Source organism: Salarias fasciatus, chromosome 4 (genome assembly GCF_902148845.1).
Source record: "Salarias fasciatus chromosome 4, fSalaFa1.1, whole genome shotgun sequence".
Taxonomy (NCBI): Eukaryota; Metazoa; Chordata; class Actinopteri; order Blenniiformes; family Blenniidae; genus Salarias; species Salarias fasciatus.
In genome coordinates, this window is record NC_043748.1 from 2,282,392 (window position 1) to 2,297,982 (window position 15,591).

Consider the following 15,591-nt stretch of genomic DNA (forward strand, 5'->3'; position numbering starts at 1 on the left):
ATCAGAGCTGAGATATCAGTGATTCTGCCATGAAAAAGTGAAAACATGCTCGCAACAGGCTGCAAGATGCAACAGTTTTGGATATTTCACTGTATTTTGCACCAGAGGTTCTCGTTAAAATTGACTTTCTGCTTTAACTTCCTCCAGCAAAAACATCCAACTCCACATTTTAGAGCCTCAGATCACTCTGTGCTGATCAACAGGAAGTTCAACATGCAAATATTCTCAGTAAATCACCGGGAAAATTGATAATTGACTTTATTCAGCCCTCGTGTGTTTTTCTGGATCACAAACATTTCTCCGGTCTCACCCGCTCTCTCCTCTCTCTTCCAGACCCGGACCTCCCCACCTACATCACCCCCACCTCAGACATGGACCTGTTCTCACCCTCGTTCCCGTTCGACCCCTTCCCGGGGCACTCCGACGGCCCGCCGCCGGGCGGCGAGACCACCACCACCACCACCACCACCCCTCGCTTCCTGGGCCACGGCCTCAACGAGAACCTCATCCCCATCTACTGCTCCATCCTGGCCGCCATGGTGGTGGGCCTGGTGGCGTACTTCGTCTTCAAGAGGTCAGTGAGGCGGAAGGGATGAAAAAGCCGCGTTAGCACAATGGGGCTTCACGCCTCGGCCGCCGCGCGATGTGGGACGGAGAGGCTGAACGGCGACGCAGACGGCGACATGAGTCTCTTTAACGCAGATGTCGCTTCAGGCAAAATAAAAAACAAAAAAAACAAAACAGCCTGAAGGTAGCAGGAAAAGAATTTGGTCCTGTTGTGGTTAAAGAGGTTTTTGACCCGTTTCCAGTGAAACGCACTGTAATGAGCTTTTCTTAAAAAAAACAACAACAACAAACACTTAATGCATCGCAGAGGTCACACACACACACACACACACACATACACATTCACACACACTCACACTCACACACATGCAAGCACTCAGACAGACAGATACCAGGCCGAGCTCACACACATCTGAAGCGAGTAAACAAGCTCATTAGAGGCATTGATTGTTTGAAAAGTGCCGAGCGGAGGAAATTTGAGTGCCGTATTTATCGGCGGAGTCACGCACACATCTGCGCGGCGCTCCTCGTGCGCCGAGCGCCGGCGGCCTCCGAGTTATAGTGTATTTCCAGTATTTTATAAGTAGAGGTGTTAACAGTACTGTAGCACTCGATACCTCATGAATATTTTAATCCTCGTTTCATGAGTCGTTTCTCGTCGGCCCGGGCGGCGGGGAGGAGGGAGGCGTTGCGCTTCCCGCTGCTTTCTGGACAGACATGCACAATGATGGTGTCAAACATATGGCTCGTGGGCCACAAGCGGCCCGCCAGAGGGTCTAATCCGGTCTGCAGAATGATGGAACTCGGGTTTGGTGAAAGAGCTTTTCTGGTTTATTTACTTTAGGATAAATAGTGTTTCAGTAAAAAGTGTGAACATGACGCAACACTGAGAGAGTTTTGTTAAAGTAGCAAGTTTTGAAAAGCTGTAGAAGAGATGTTAAACGATAGACGATGTTAGACGATAAACAGACATTAATCTTTCAAATCAGTGAATGCAAAGCAGTGGCCAATCAGAGGCAGAGTAAGGTAGGTCATGGCTTCATCATCCCCGGGGGAAAAAAAAAAAACAAGGGCAATCTGGCTCTAGATACTGCTGAGTGGACTGTGAGAGGTGATTTGGAAGCAGGTGTTCACAATACCGACTTAAAAAAAGATTAGATTACATTAAATTAGATTACATTAGATTAGATTAGACTTTTTTCGGTTTGTCGCATACGCACACACACACACACACACACACACACACACACTGTACAAGTAGTGAAATGCAGCGACCGTCCACCGTGCGCTACAAACACACCAGAATATGTAGAATATAAAAGAAAAACACAAACAATACAAAAACAAAAAAACAAACAAAACACACACATTGGTAAAGCATGTGCAGAAACACACACCCCTGGGATGTACACAGTGTAACAAGCAGCGGTTGTGCTTCCACACACATGCTAAGCATTAGCTCCTGGACGGCCTCATTCCTCATGTTATCTAATAAGCTAATAGGTGTAAAACTTGATTTTGCATTGAAGTTCTGTCCCGTTTGTTCCTGTCTGGCCAATAACTATATATTGTTTGCGAAACAATACGTCTCACGCTCCCGCCATTAGCTTGATTGTAGCTTTTGGCCGTAGCCCGGCTGGAATAACAGTAGAAGTATCTTCAGACAGTTCAATAAAAGCAAACCTTGTTTGCCTCGAGAAGTTTCCACCCGACCTGTTTCCGTGAAATCGAGCCGTCTCGACCTCGCTCGGGACGGCGTTAACCGCCGGGTATCGGACCTTGCCTGACTCGCCGCTTCTCCGCAGGTGGAATAGCTGCAAGCAGAACAAGCAGGCGGCCAACAACCGCGCGGCGGCGGCGACCAACAACCAGATGGTGACGCCGGAGGGGGAGAAGCTGCACAGCGACAGCGGCATCTCGGTGGACAGCCAGAGTCTGCAGGAGCAGCAGCAGCAGCAGCAGCAGCAGCAGCAGCAGCAGCAGCACGCCCAGGCCGCCGTCCAGCCCCAGCCGGCCCACTCACACTCGCCCGAGCAGATCGGTAAGAAGTCAACTAAACCAACACATGTCGGTAGCGCTGTGCTTCTTGGCCAATTTCTATAAAACTGACATAATATTTGTTTAAAACACCTTTTTTTTTGGACCTTCACTCATTTCATGTGGTGAAGCTGTTTTTAGTTTAACGGCTTCATGTTTCCAGAAGATATTTTTCCCACATTGTAGATTTTTTTGGATTTGTCCCCCCCCCCCCCTTACAGTTAAATCCTGGAAACTTTATTCCTGGATGTGATTTTCTCAAATTATTCTAATTTTCATTTCTTTCTGGGTTGGAAAATAAAGAGGCGGTTTGCACTGCCTCACAGTGAGAAGGTCCTCGGTTTGAGCCTGGGCTTTGTGGGCTTTCTGTGTGGAGTTTGCATGTTCTCTTTACGCATTCAGGGTTAATTTATGTCTCTCCATTGCCTGTAGGTAAGAATAGGAGAAACTTGGATGAATTTTTTTCTTTTTTTTCTGGTTGGCACAGTGGTGCAGTGGTTTGGCACTCTTGTCTCACATCATTAATTAAACCAGGATTTGAATCTGAGCTGGACTTTTCTGTCTGTACCTGCAGGGTTTCCACTGGAATCTTCAGGCTTTACAGAAAACCTGGATATTTTGTGGGGTGTTTTTGTTTTTTTCCTCAAGTCTCATAAGTTTGATTCTGGGCCTGACCTTTATTTGTAGAGTTTGCATGTTTTTCCTTCCATTAAGGCTCAGTTCACACATTCGAAGTGAAAACAGAGAACTTTCATTGCGTTTTTGGGGTCAAGTTTGACAACAGTGAAGCTTGGAGTTTTTGAAAACTTGACTTTTTGAAGTCGTCAGTGGAAATGGTTGAAAACAAACCTTTTTTAAAAAAAAAAAAAAAAAAAACTCCACCGGCACATTCGCACCACAATGATCATAAAGTTCTTCTCCACATACAAGTCGATTGGCCGTCTATTGGTTTCATTACAAAGACAAACAGCCCCTACTAGTGGTCCAACATGAAAACTACATCATTTTCAGTGTTTATGCTGTTTCTTTGTAAACAGACGTCGTTTTCAAAATGTTCCCCTCCGAATGCAAAACTTCTCTGAAAATAAAACATAAGGACCTGAGACATAGTTCTCTAAACTCAGCCTAAACTGTCCATCGGCTGAGCGTGTGTGTGGTTTCCTACACGTCAATTTGCATCAAAGCAAATTAATGATTGTTGAACTTTAAAAAAAAAACCCCACCTCAGATCCAGTCTGCAGTCTTTCCATGTGCTGAAGCTGGTTTTCATTTATGTGTTCGAACCTCGTCATGTTTCAGAAGCTCCAAGCCTCTCAGGCAAAAAAAAAACTGCACATCAGGTGGCAGAACTCTAGAAAAAACCAATAAAGTGATCATTTTCCTGGTGATTTTAATATCATCCTGTTTCATCACAGAAACATTCCTCCTTCACGCTGCGGTATCCCGACTGCCCAAGACAGTCATCGTCGATTACATCAAGACATTCTGCTGAGATGTGTGGTTGCATGTTTTTTTTTTCCCCAGTGTTATACAAGCTCTTTTTTTTTTTTCCCCTAAGACACATTTCTGAGGAAAAACAATATATCACCTCGCAGCCGGAGCAACACCTTGGTGTCGCTGCCAAGAGCCGGTCGGCGATGCCAAATCCTCCGCGCATCAGACCGCAGGAATGTGCAGGTTGCGACTGTGGGAAACTGCAATAACATAAACATCAGGTAGATTTTAATGCGGCCGTATTCCTCCTGATCAAAATCAAGCGTTATAATGAGGCTGGGAGTTTCGGCGTTGACAGAGAGTTCCCATTCCAGCCAGCAGAGATGTGGAAGCAGGGTGTGCAGTTGCATATGTTTGATCTATATTTGCCTTTAACTGCTCTTACTACTCCTCTATATTTGACTCTGCAGACTCAGGAGGTATTTGGAGAGCGGGTCTGGAGGGCCGTTTTTTTTTTTTTCCCCCTCCTGCACGGCATCGCGGGCCAGACGAACTCTAAAAGGTTTTTTGTAAGATGAACTCGCTAAACGAAGTCTGGCCTGCGACCAACAATAAGCACTTTACAGATCTATCATAAAGCAATTTACCATTTGCTTAATTTACTTCTTGCGGTGCAGTGCATTAAGAGGCAGAAACGCAGATGAGGTTTTAAGTGTTGTTTTCGTTGTTTGTTACAGTTGCTGTATCTCTCAGTGTCGGAATGAAACCAGGGTTCAGTTTACATGAACTCCTCGTCCCTCGTGTTTCTCCTCATCTTATATCAGATTTTCATTAGGTCAGGACTTTGTAAGTTTTTGGAAGTTTTGTTTATGGAATTGGACTGTTATTTAAGAATCTCCTGTGTTTTTGGAAAGCCAGCCTTGCATGTGGATTCTCCGTCCCGAGTCCGTGGCTGAAAACGATAAATGAGTAAAGCGCCCGAGTCGGGTCACTCCAGTTGAAATACCTCAAAATCTCAAAATTAAACCGAGAAAAAGAACAGGAAAAACTCAAAAGCATGTCCAAATGCTTCACTTTAATACCACCAAGCAGACAGAAACGTGCCGAATGGACCGTGAGTCACAGGAAAGCACTTTAAGAGTTGGAGTTCAACAATCTCTGAGGCCACATTTCAGATGTGTGGCTTGGGATTTGAAGCTGAATACTCACATTTATTTCTTTTATTGCCATGACATTCCAAATTTAAATAAGAAATATTTCTTCCGCCTTAGGGTGTTACCTATTGTGATTTTAATGGGAAAATAGCTGCGGAATTGAAATCTTTATGCGATTTTTAGAAAGTCATAAAGAAGTAGATAGGGTGCTTTCGGTGAAGTACTGAAGAAACTAAATATTAAGTGATTGGGAAATGTGTCAGGCATGGAGCATGAGTTGTTCAAAAGTACTGCCTTTGAGTAGCGTTTGATTTTTGGTGTGTCTCTGAAGCTGATGACACAAACTCTGCACAGCTGTTGTTTGGTGTTTTATCGATGGAGGAGATGAAGTCAGTCTCGGATGGTCAGCTGGACGGCGTCTCCTGACTTCACATATAATGGCCATTCAAGAAAGAAAAATATAAATCTTTGGCAAATAGACTTAAATGACTGAACCCCTTTAACTTCTGGTCTTCTCCAAAATGTCCTCAGAGCAGACATTTTCAGCATTAGCGAGCTGCAGCTGCAGAATGAATCAACCTGAGACAAAACGAATCAGAGAGCCTTGTGGCGGTGACTCAGTGACATGCATGACATGAATCCTGCCGCAGAGGCTAAAAGCATATCAGACATAACCTGCTTTTCTTATAAGTCCCACCTTCATGGACAGGCTCTGGTTTTATAGCGGGGTACAGTCTTTTCCTGGCACAGGACCACCAGGGCACTCCTGCACCTTATATTAAACACATAAATCTTTCAAAAACAGTGCACAAATTGCAGTTCTTTTTATTAAGAGACTGTGCACCGGAGAACCAAATCAGCTGAAATCTAAGGTCTGCAGCTCATGTTTACTCTGCTGGAGGAAGATGTGTATGCACGGGGGCTCGTTCCGGTCGCAGAGAAATTCACACCGATGGGTACTAAAGCTGCAGGACGGCGCGCAGCGGACTCAAAAAATGTGTTTTTAATAGTGTTTGGAAAACAGAGGTGCATTTTAGAAGAGAAGTAATCACCATGGCTGGAGGAACGGCACTTAGCCCACCAGCTAAAGGAGACAAAGGAGAACTGCATGAGCACGATCTGTTGGCATTAAATTGAATATGAAATTACACAAGATTGAAAAGTTCCTTTAGAAAGCGGTGATTAGTTCAAGAAAAGTGTCACCTATATGATCCATGAAGAGTTAAGACATTAATCAAACCATCGCTGAGGTCTTGTTTAAGCTCGATGTTAAGACTTGAGTCAGAGCTTGAATTTCCACTTGAGCGAACAATTAAAAAACATTTAGACCTCAGAGGAAGATTTCCTTCACAGAGAAAGAGAAGGACTTTCAAGGCATCACAGTGTCAAGACGTCGAGTCTGAAGAATCGTCTAGAAATTCAAGGAGAGCCAAACAGTTTTGGAGCGAATAAGGCAGAAGTAGGAAAGCCAAGTATTTTAAAGACTCTGGAAAGAAAAGTGAGAGATGTGTCTAAAGAGTCTGGAACAGCTGCCAAGACATCGGAATGGACCTGGAAGAGCTGGATTTCTGCAGGACAGACGCCTCACCTTTAAAGCGAAGTGCGCTCTGGACGACCCGGAGAGAGAGCAGACTGACTGAAACTCTTCGGCTGTCGAAAGCAGACTTTTCCTCAGAGAACGAACTACCCAAATCCCACAGTTTCCACTTAAGCTGTGAGAAAGCTTTGGTAAATCTAGAGTTTGGACTCTTGGAAAAGGTGAAAGGGATCATGAAGGAATGATTTGGGTGGATTTTAAAAGAAAACCTTAAGAAGTCGAAACAACGATACAAAAAATACTTCACTCGAGAGAAAGAACTACCTCCAGTCATCAACAGTGAACATTATATATACTTCCCTGCACAAAGCCTTGACTTGAAACTCAGTGATTGAGGGTTTATTCCAGAAGAACTTCCGACCTGGAGGAAGTGGGCCATACTGGTCAAGAAAGAATGTGTTGAATGTTTCAGGACATGTGCCTGAAAATTGCTGAAAACCACAACAGATGATTACAATAAGCTATTTGTGAGAAGAGTTACACGGCCATTATTTTTTTGGGAGGGTAATGAAAGCATCCAAAATCAATAAAAGAGATTTGGAAGCTTAATTTAATATTCTTTCTTCAAATGGTTTGATGTGAGATTCAGATTTTGGTCCCATCAACCCCTATTCCTTTGTGTTAATACATGTCGTCAGAGCGTTTGACTCACTGGCGCCGGCTACAGACACAATGGGTGCAGTCCCAGCGGACCTGGGAATAAAAGAGTCGAACCTTTTACCAGCAGCCGGCAGAGTAAAAGTAAGTGCAGCCGGAACGAGAAGCGACCTCCGAACAATGCCGAGCGATCCGCTTCCATTCAGCGGCTGGAATGGCACTCACATTAAATAGATGAAACCGGCTGCCTCGCTCCATCTTTACATCAGCCTGAGAGCCTCTTTACCTGAACAATAAGAAGAAGGCCAGTCCTGATCTTGTTATTCGTGTTTTTTTTCCCCTCCAAGCTTTCTCATCCTCAGGATGTCGTTATATTTTTTTTTCCTCCTTGGAGGCTTATTGTGCTAAGATTAAGAAATAGGCTTGTTAGCAGAATATTATCCCCACATAACCAACAGCTGACAAATCCTCCCTTGAATGATCCATGCCTCTGTGTTGTGTCTATGATAGCCATTACAGCTTAATGAGGCTTGGGAAAAGCTCATTTTGTTTTGGTGCTTTACCTCTTCCCCATTCTGCCACTCACCCCAAAGCGAGGCCCGCTGTACGTCAGATAAAAGAAAGAATGTCTTTTGGAAGCGAGGGGGAAGCGGCTTGGCGTGGGTTCAGCGGGGGAAACGGCCGCCCGGTTTACCCCGCCGCCTCCGCCTCCACCGATCGGCTCATTAGCAGGTGTGACGAGACGGGATCCAGCCCTCCCGATCGGAATCTGCGCGTAGCGTCGGCGTTTAGCACATGCTAATTGGCATTAGCACCGTCTGCCGGTGGCGAGAGGGTGGGGGCGCCGGTCGTTTATCCCACGACCAGCCGGGTCTGTTAAAAAACACACCAGGGCGAGAATATGAGCCGTAAATCCAGGCTGATCGCCGGGGGTTCCCTGCTCCCAGTCACCCATACTTTACTGGTTTCTACAGCGATGGGAGCAGCGTCATTCAGAAACAAGCCAGATGAGCTCTCAAAGAGGAGAACTAGAAACTGTCGCCCCAGCTTTGACTGACAGCAGTGAAAGAGGGGGCTCCCCCCTGGATGAGTCACCGGAGCCTCAGCACGAAGGGCGCTCGGCCTCATTTCTGCCTGCTCGTCTTTATTAAAGGGAGTCGTCTATCCCTTCCACCCCTGTCCCTCAACCAAATCGTGCATGTTGAATGTGTTTAAAATTTAAACAAGCCTCTGAGCCACGGGTCAGTTTGGCTAATCGATGATCCCGCGTCTCGTGTTTGACCGATTTGACCACACACAGAGGAGCCGAAACAGCTGTCAGAAAAACGAAGGGAAATAACCTGGATTTGGATGCTGAGGTTAAGGAAGTGAGTAGAAATCGCACAGCAGCAGGTGGACACTCTGGGATATAAATAATACACGCTGTTATTCATCAGAATCCAGAGAAAATCTCTTGCCCGGTCTTCATGTGAGACAGAAGAAGAACCCAGTGGGAAGAGTCTCTTCATACAGTCCAAAAGGTTAGTTTAGTTTGAGTAAACATTTATGAGGGAAATATTCAGGTTCACAGCACATCACTCATGGTGTAGCACTGTTACAGATATGGAACTGCTGAGCCACGTAAAGAATCGCTAATGCAGCTCCAGTGAAACAGCAGGGATGAGTCACGACGGGGCTGTCGTCTTCCCACACCAGGAAGTTTGGATAAGCCTTATCCAGAAATGGCTTCGCCCCAGTAGAAAAGCTGCCCTGCTCAGGTCGATGGTTCAGCTGATGCAGAGAAGCAGCAGCCCTCAGATAAAAGGCGAGTACATTTCGATAATAGTTTCTGTAATCGGTGTGGACAAAATCATTTCTCCTCCCATTTCTCATGGAGTTGTGAAGTTTTTGAAAAGTCCCAACTTGGAGCCGCTTTCAAAAGTTGTCTCTAGTGGCTCTGAGTACCACTGTCATGTAAACAAACGCCCAAAACGCAGAAAATGTTTTCAGTTTTCTTCCTCTGTGTTGAAATTAGTAAAACCAAACCGTTCGTTCATTTCTGTATCGGTGAAGACTTTTCTAAAATTCAATCCTAGCAAATTTACAAGCCTTTACCGTGGCTTAGAGTGCAATCAGGTGGGTCTGAAATGTGTTGATTAGAAAAGAAGAGAGGTGGGTCGCCGAGCTTTTCGCAGATCAGGAGGTTACGTTTCAGAGAAAAAGCCGATTGAACGGGTTCACGGCGAGACGGCTCGTATTGATTCTGGAAATGAGGTGGGAGTCAATAAAACATGGGAACCATGCGGCGGTTATTATCAGCGCTGTCTGTGAGATGAAACTCAAACAGTTGGTTTGAAGAGAAGGTGCAGGTGCGTGTGTGTGTGTGTGTGTGTGTGCGTGCGTGTGTGTGTGTGTTGTGAGTCTGGTGTCACAATCTCTCTGTTCTGTGTCACGGCCGACGCCTGTGGAGTGTCTGTTTAAACAGGAAGGAGCTGCGGACTGTACAGCCAGCTCCGGCGAGCTCGCTGCCACTCCGACACTAAAACACTAAAGGGAGACAGAAGGACTGGAGACAGAGGGTCGACAAAAGAACCCCCCCCCCCCCAACCCCCACCCCATCTCCCAAAGCTTTAAAATCAACTCTTGCATCACACTTACGAGGCACAAGGATGCATTGATAGGGACGGGGAAGCACACAGCGGACTTGGGGGTCCTCTCAGGAACGCCTTTGCATTCCCCGGCCGTTTCCAGGGCTCTCACTCCATTGACAGCAGGTTCAGAGGTTTGTGGGAAAAGCGAGCGTTTGTCTCCCGTCCTCATGCAGCTAATGAGGATGAGTGAGTGACACCACAGGGCCCCCTGCAGGGAGGACCGCGACCGTCAGGAGGATTTCCATCAAAACCTCTTACAGTGTCTCAGATGAACTGATGTGCTTTGCGGATCACTTTAAATTTGACCAAATACACACATTCTACACTCAGAAATTAACAAAAAAGATTCAAATATGCTTAGTTAGCCTGTTTTCTCCAGTGCAAGTCCACAAGCGCAGGCTCTGAACTGTAATCAGTGTCTACAAGTAGAAAGTAACCTTGTAAAGCGCCTTTTTACTGGCTGTTTGGTGGCACATTGGTGAAGCGGTTAGCACTTTCTCTCCACATCAAGTTCTGTGAGGGTAATTGGTAATTCCACGTTCTCCGTTGGCTTCGTTGACCTGTTTATGTTTCAAGGATGAAGTCTCTCCCAGCCAGTGTGGATGAAGCAGGAATAGATGAATGGATGACTTCTATTCCCGGATATATAAATATGGATCGAAGCTGTGTTCCTGCTCTGTCTTCATTGGTAGAAGTCAGAGACTGGAGGAACTATGGTGTGTGTGTGCGTGTGTGTGTGTGTGTGTGTTAGATGGGCTGGCGATCTGTCCCGTCGTCCAGTGTCAGCTGGCTCTGCCTCCACACGGCGCTAACTTGGGATTAAAGTGCAATCAAGGAGATTTGGTGGTGATTCAGGAGCTTTGCCGGCATGCCCTGAATCACTGAAAGGTTTGGGTTGGAAATAGCGGGAACTAGAATCGGCTGTGAAAAGGTGACTGACATTTAACCCGAAGTATTTAGCTTGAATATGATATATTTCTGTCTCTCTCTCTGCAGTGGTGAGGGTGGACGGCGGACCGCAGCCCGACTCGCCTCCCCCCGAAGTCTGAGGACGCGGAGGAGGAAGGGGAGGGGTCCAAGCTGCAGACAAGGGGAGAAGAGACTGGGGACTCGAACCGTGGACCAAAAACCGACAGAGATGAGGGAACGAGAGGCCATGCAGAGAACGTAAAGACTGATGTCTGAAGCGGCCGCAGAGCAGAACAGCTTCCGGACATTGCGGGACCTCCCAGCACCCCCTCGGGCCACAGTCCCGCTCTTCACCCCTGCATAAACAGTCATTCATTGTGCCTGGACACAACCTCGACGGCAATATCAACCACTGTCTGACCCCGTCCTGCACAGACACGTAGATATATGCTGCTGCGTTTCCTTTTAACGGACTATTCCAGTATTTTGACGTATGAAATAATTCTCAGTAGCCGCCAGTTTACCGACTTCTGTCCTTTTTTTCCAAGCTTCTCGTTTTCTGTTGGAATCTCTGAAACATCCGTGCCTGAGAGGTAAATGGGCGGAGAGGTTCTCTGCGGAGAGGTTGGGGGAGCTTCTTCCTCCCTCTCAGATAATCCAGCACCTCTCTCCGTAGGATTCACTCCATTAGACCCCCGCCGTCGAGCAGCGGGGGGCCGTGAGTCACTCCCAACTCCTGAAGTTCCTCATCCCCGTATTATTTTCGTCCAGCGTAACACCTGAGCACGAAGCGTCTGCGTCACCGTCCCGGATGACCAGCAGCGTCAGTGACGGCTCGGGCTCTTCGTTAATCAGTGGCTCACTCCCCGGTCCTCACGGCGGGATATCGGGGGATCGCGTTTCGGTACTTTCGTGCTTCTATAATGCAACACGCTGGAATTGTTTGTCTCCCGTTTGCGGTGCGACGCTCTCATTCGGCGGCTGACTCAGCGGGGTGCCTCCGCAGTCCTGCGAGCTGCAGGAGGGGGACTTTCTCTGGGCGGCGGAGCTCTGCTGACTCACTGCTCCGAGCGGAGGGGAGAGGTGGGAAGAGAGCAGCTGGAACGTCATTCAGCAGACCGCTAAATGAATTTAGAGGGAGAGAAAAAAAAAAAAAAAAAAAGATCCTGCAACCAGGAAGCCCATCTATAATCATTTCTACTTGCTGAGCAGAAAATTGGGACAACCCTCAGAGGCACACTTCCCTCTCACGATCTCCGTCTCCAGACGCCCCCTCCCTCCCTCCCTCCCTCGCAGCCTTGCACACAGTCGCAGAGGCTGATCAGCAGCGCCGAGGCGCTAATGCTTCGTCAGAGGCACCGGCGTCGCACACGGGGTCCATTAGAGAGCCGTCCTGACAGGCAGGTAGTAATTACCTCAGGGTTCCAGCTCTGTTTACCCCTCTGCCTCCGCTCTCATCAGACCCCAACGCCGCCGCCGACAGCGTGCGCACACATCCGTTATCCAACTTTGAAGCCGCTGACATTTACCACATCGCCGGGGTGATATAAAAGCACTTAGTCCAGGCACACTTCTAAGGCTGGGTCGCACCTTTCATCACAAAGGACCACTTTTATGTTTTGCCCCCCCCCCCCGCTGCTTTCAGTAACAGTAACGGCGGGTCAATATAGATAGTTTGCCGGAGAACCTTTCAGCAGTTTGAGCTTGACTGCACTGCATTATTTCATTTCAGTTCCTACAGGGGGCACAAACCTTCTCAGGGTACCTCTTGTGGCGGCATGGCTGGAAGTATAAAAAGATCTTTACAGGTTTTATGAGCTGGAAGGTAGGCGGGCAGAGGAGGAAGATGTGGGTGAATCATCGTGTCAAACTCCAACATCACTTTGAAAGAAATACCATGAAAGGGACCTTATAGCTTTTAATATGTCTTGCAGAAAAGTAATCAAATGCGTAACATAACAACACATGTAATCTGTAGTAAAAGGTTATTTTTTTTCTCCATTAAAAAAACAAAAATCATCACATTTACAAGATGAGCTCTTAAAACTGTTGAATTGTCTGCTTCAGCCAAGTCAACGCCTGGCTGAAAATCAGCCATCAAAATGAATTAGCACTTATTAACCTCCAGTAATTGGCGCACAGGTAGACAATCCCGACAGCAACAACAGGCATTGTAAAACCACCCTGTGTACAGCGACGGCTGCCCAGGCAGGCGTCGCTCTGCTCAGCTCTCCACCAAAGTGGCTCTTCGCTGATAGAATCCACTTTTTCATCTCACCAGAGGTTCGCTCGCTTTTCTATGGCAGCTCCGATCATAACGTCGTTAACGTCACGAGCCTTTTTTATTTAAAACTCTGCCCAATAAACAATTACTAACACGTAGAAATGTACGAAGTCAGAAATGTTTCTTCTTTATGTATTTTGATTTGCACAAACTCAAAATGTTCAACCAATCAGTTCCCACAAGTTGTGTTGAAATATAAACCAGGCTGTGATGGGAGCAGGGAGATGTTTTCATCCCATGGAAGGTTTCACACCATTTCCATGTCCGCACCACAAATTTAAAGGAAGCTACCAGCATCTGGTTAGCTGACCGGCAGCTGTGTCCGACCAATAAACACATCACTGTTCATTTGTTTCATCCCCAACTAAAATGGAAAGAAGGCATGAGGGTTTCAGCATCCAGTTATGCAATTACCCCCCCGGACGAAGTGGTGTTAGTCTCCTTATCGAACTCCCAACAAGAGCGCAGACGAAAACGATTACCTTTAAAGGAAAGTAGGATGTGTTTTCTTGTTACTGAAGGTGGGAGAGCGATTGCGAGACGGATACAAAGTGTCACAAAGAGGGGGAAAGTGAGTCATTACATCTGGTGTGAAGCCGCACGGGTCGATCACATGGTCGCCGACATCTCCAGACAATTAAACTTTCTGGCCTCTTCTCCTCTTGTGATTCATGAATCACGGCAGCGTAATGAATGAGAACGGACGAAAGTGGGAGAAAAAAATAAGAGCTCCTCCGCTGGTGTGGTGTGGGCATGTGAGAGCGCACACACACACACACACACTCGTACACACACACAAACACAGAGAGAGAGAGTGTATGATTCACTCCTCTGCTGAGAGGGTCGGTATGATTCATCCGGATCCCGGCTGCGGCGGTGACATTAAAGCAGCCGCTGCTACAGTATGAGTGACCAGAGTGTTGATTTAGAGGAAAGGGAGAAAAAAAAAAGAAAAAGAAAACACCACCCCTGGACGCCGTCTCCCGAGGCCCGATCAGCCCTCCGGCAGCGCACTCATCCACCCTGAACCCTCTCACCCTGCTCCTCCTGCAGTAACACACCACAACAGAAGAATGTACCACCTGATTATCAACCCCAAATTATGCAAGACACATTCAAAAACTAGTTTGCCCTGACTTTTGGTTGTGAGTGCTTTATTTCTGTCTTTGTTTTTTTTTTCTGTTGGTTTATATTATGAATGGTATTACACTTTTGAAATCAGTATTTTTTCTAACTGATGTTATTTTGTAGCACTTATTAGATGTAATCTGAATGCACTCAAAGAGTGCATCGCAGTTCAAGTGCCTGTGTACAGTGTTCAGTGTGTCTTTTGAGTTCAAACTTTTTTTTTTTTTTGCATTGTTTTCCACTTATTGTTTGGTTTTTATGTGCATTTTTTTTTCTGTGTGGATATTTTGAGAGCTAATGAAGGTTTTTAGTCAATAAAAGTCAGCACTATAAATGGACCTTGGAGACGCAAGCAAACTGTATAAACTTTGCATCGATATCGAGACTTACGGTCGGCTACACACAGGTTGCCAGGGATCACATACTGTATGTTAACATGCTATAAATACAGGCAGCCAATAGGGTCATGTAGCATTATGAAAACATATACATGCCAACTAGGACTTCTATTCTGAAACGTACATAGGCTTTGTCGATAGAAATCAGCTCTACTGTGCAGATGTTTTGCATGTGCGGTACGTTGTGTCACATACCTCCATGCCTGAGGCGATGGGACATGTAACCTGCAGTGCTGTGGAAACTATGGGGAGGTTCACTGTGATTCTCTGTGATGATACTACTTGATCCAGAACGGATCAGGAGCTGGTCCCCAGAACAACTGAATGTCATCTGTAGTTACCTACTAATGTAAAATGCATTGTGTAAATGTGAATTTCTTAGAGTTGATACGAGATACAAAACTACACTATAAAATGTCCAAAAAAAAAAAAAAGGAAGCAAGCGTGCAAGCAAAATGAACATCTATAACAAAATAAACAGAGATGTCCTTGCATCATGTGTTCTGTTTGTACCTCTTCTTACCTCGATCGGGTAATGGCTGGAGTACTCAGAGAAAATCCATGCAGGGGCTGGAAGAACATGAAAACGCGAGTTCCAATAGCTCCCAACATGTAATAAACCCCATGTGTTTATACATCTTATCGGCTGGCCAGTTTGGATTAATTGGAAGTTGGTCCAGCCTGGATTCGTTCAGCTAAATATCGTCTCCCCACAAGCATCCCCTCTGTCCACTGGTGTTCCCAGGGCTGTGTTGTTAGTCCTATCCTTTTTATCATATAACTCCTCCCCCTTTTGCTACTTGTTTCATGAAAACCAGTTTCTCTGTTACGCAGATGACAACCAACTCTATCACTC

At 46.3% G+C, this 15,591-nt stretch overlaps 1 protein-coding gene across 1 annotated transcript in view; it reads left to right on the forward strand.

Annotated features, from left to right (window-relative positions):
• ngfra (nerve growth factor receptor a (TNFR superfamily, member 16)) overlaps positions 1-15,153 on the forward strand; it is a 41,095-nt gene extending 25,942 nt beyond the window's left edge. The window contains exons 4-6 of the mRNA XM_030090066.1: positions 334-574; positions 2,373-2,608; positions 11,013-15,153. Coding sequence (XP_029945926.1) covers positions 334-574; positions 2,373-2,608; positions 11,013-11,065 — 530 coding nt within the window. The 3' untranslated portion in view covers positions 11,066-15,153. The remainder of the gene's footprint in view (positions 1-333; positions 575-2,372; positions 2,609-11,012) is intronic.
• The last annotated feature ends 438 nt before the right edge of the window (positions 15,154-15,591 follow it).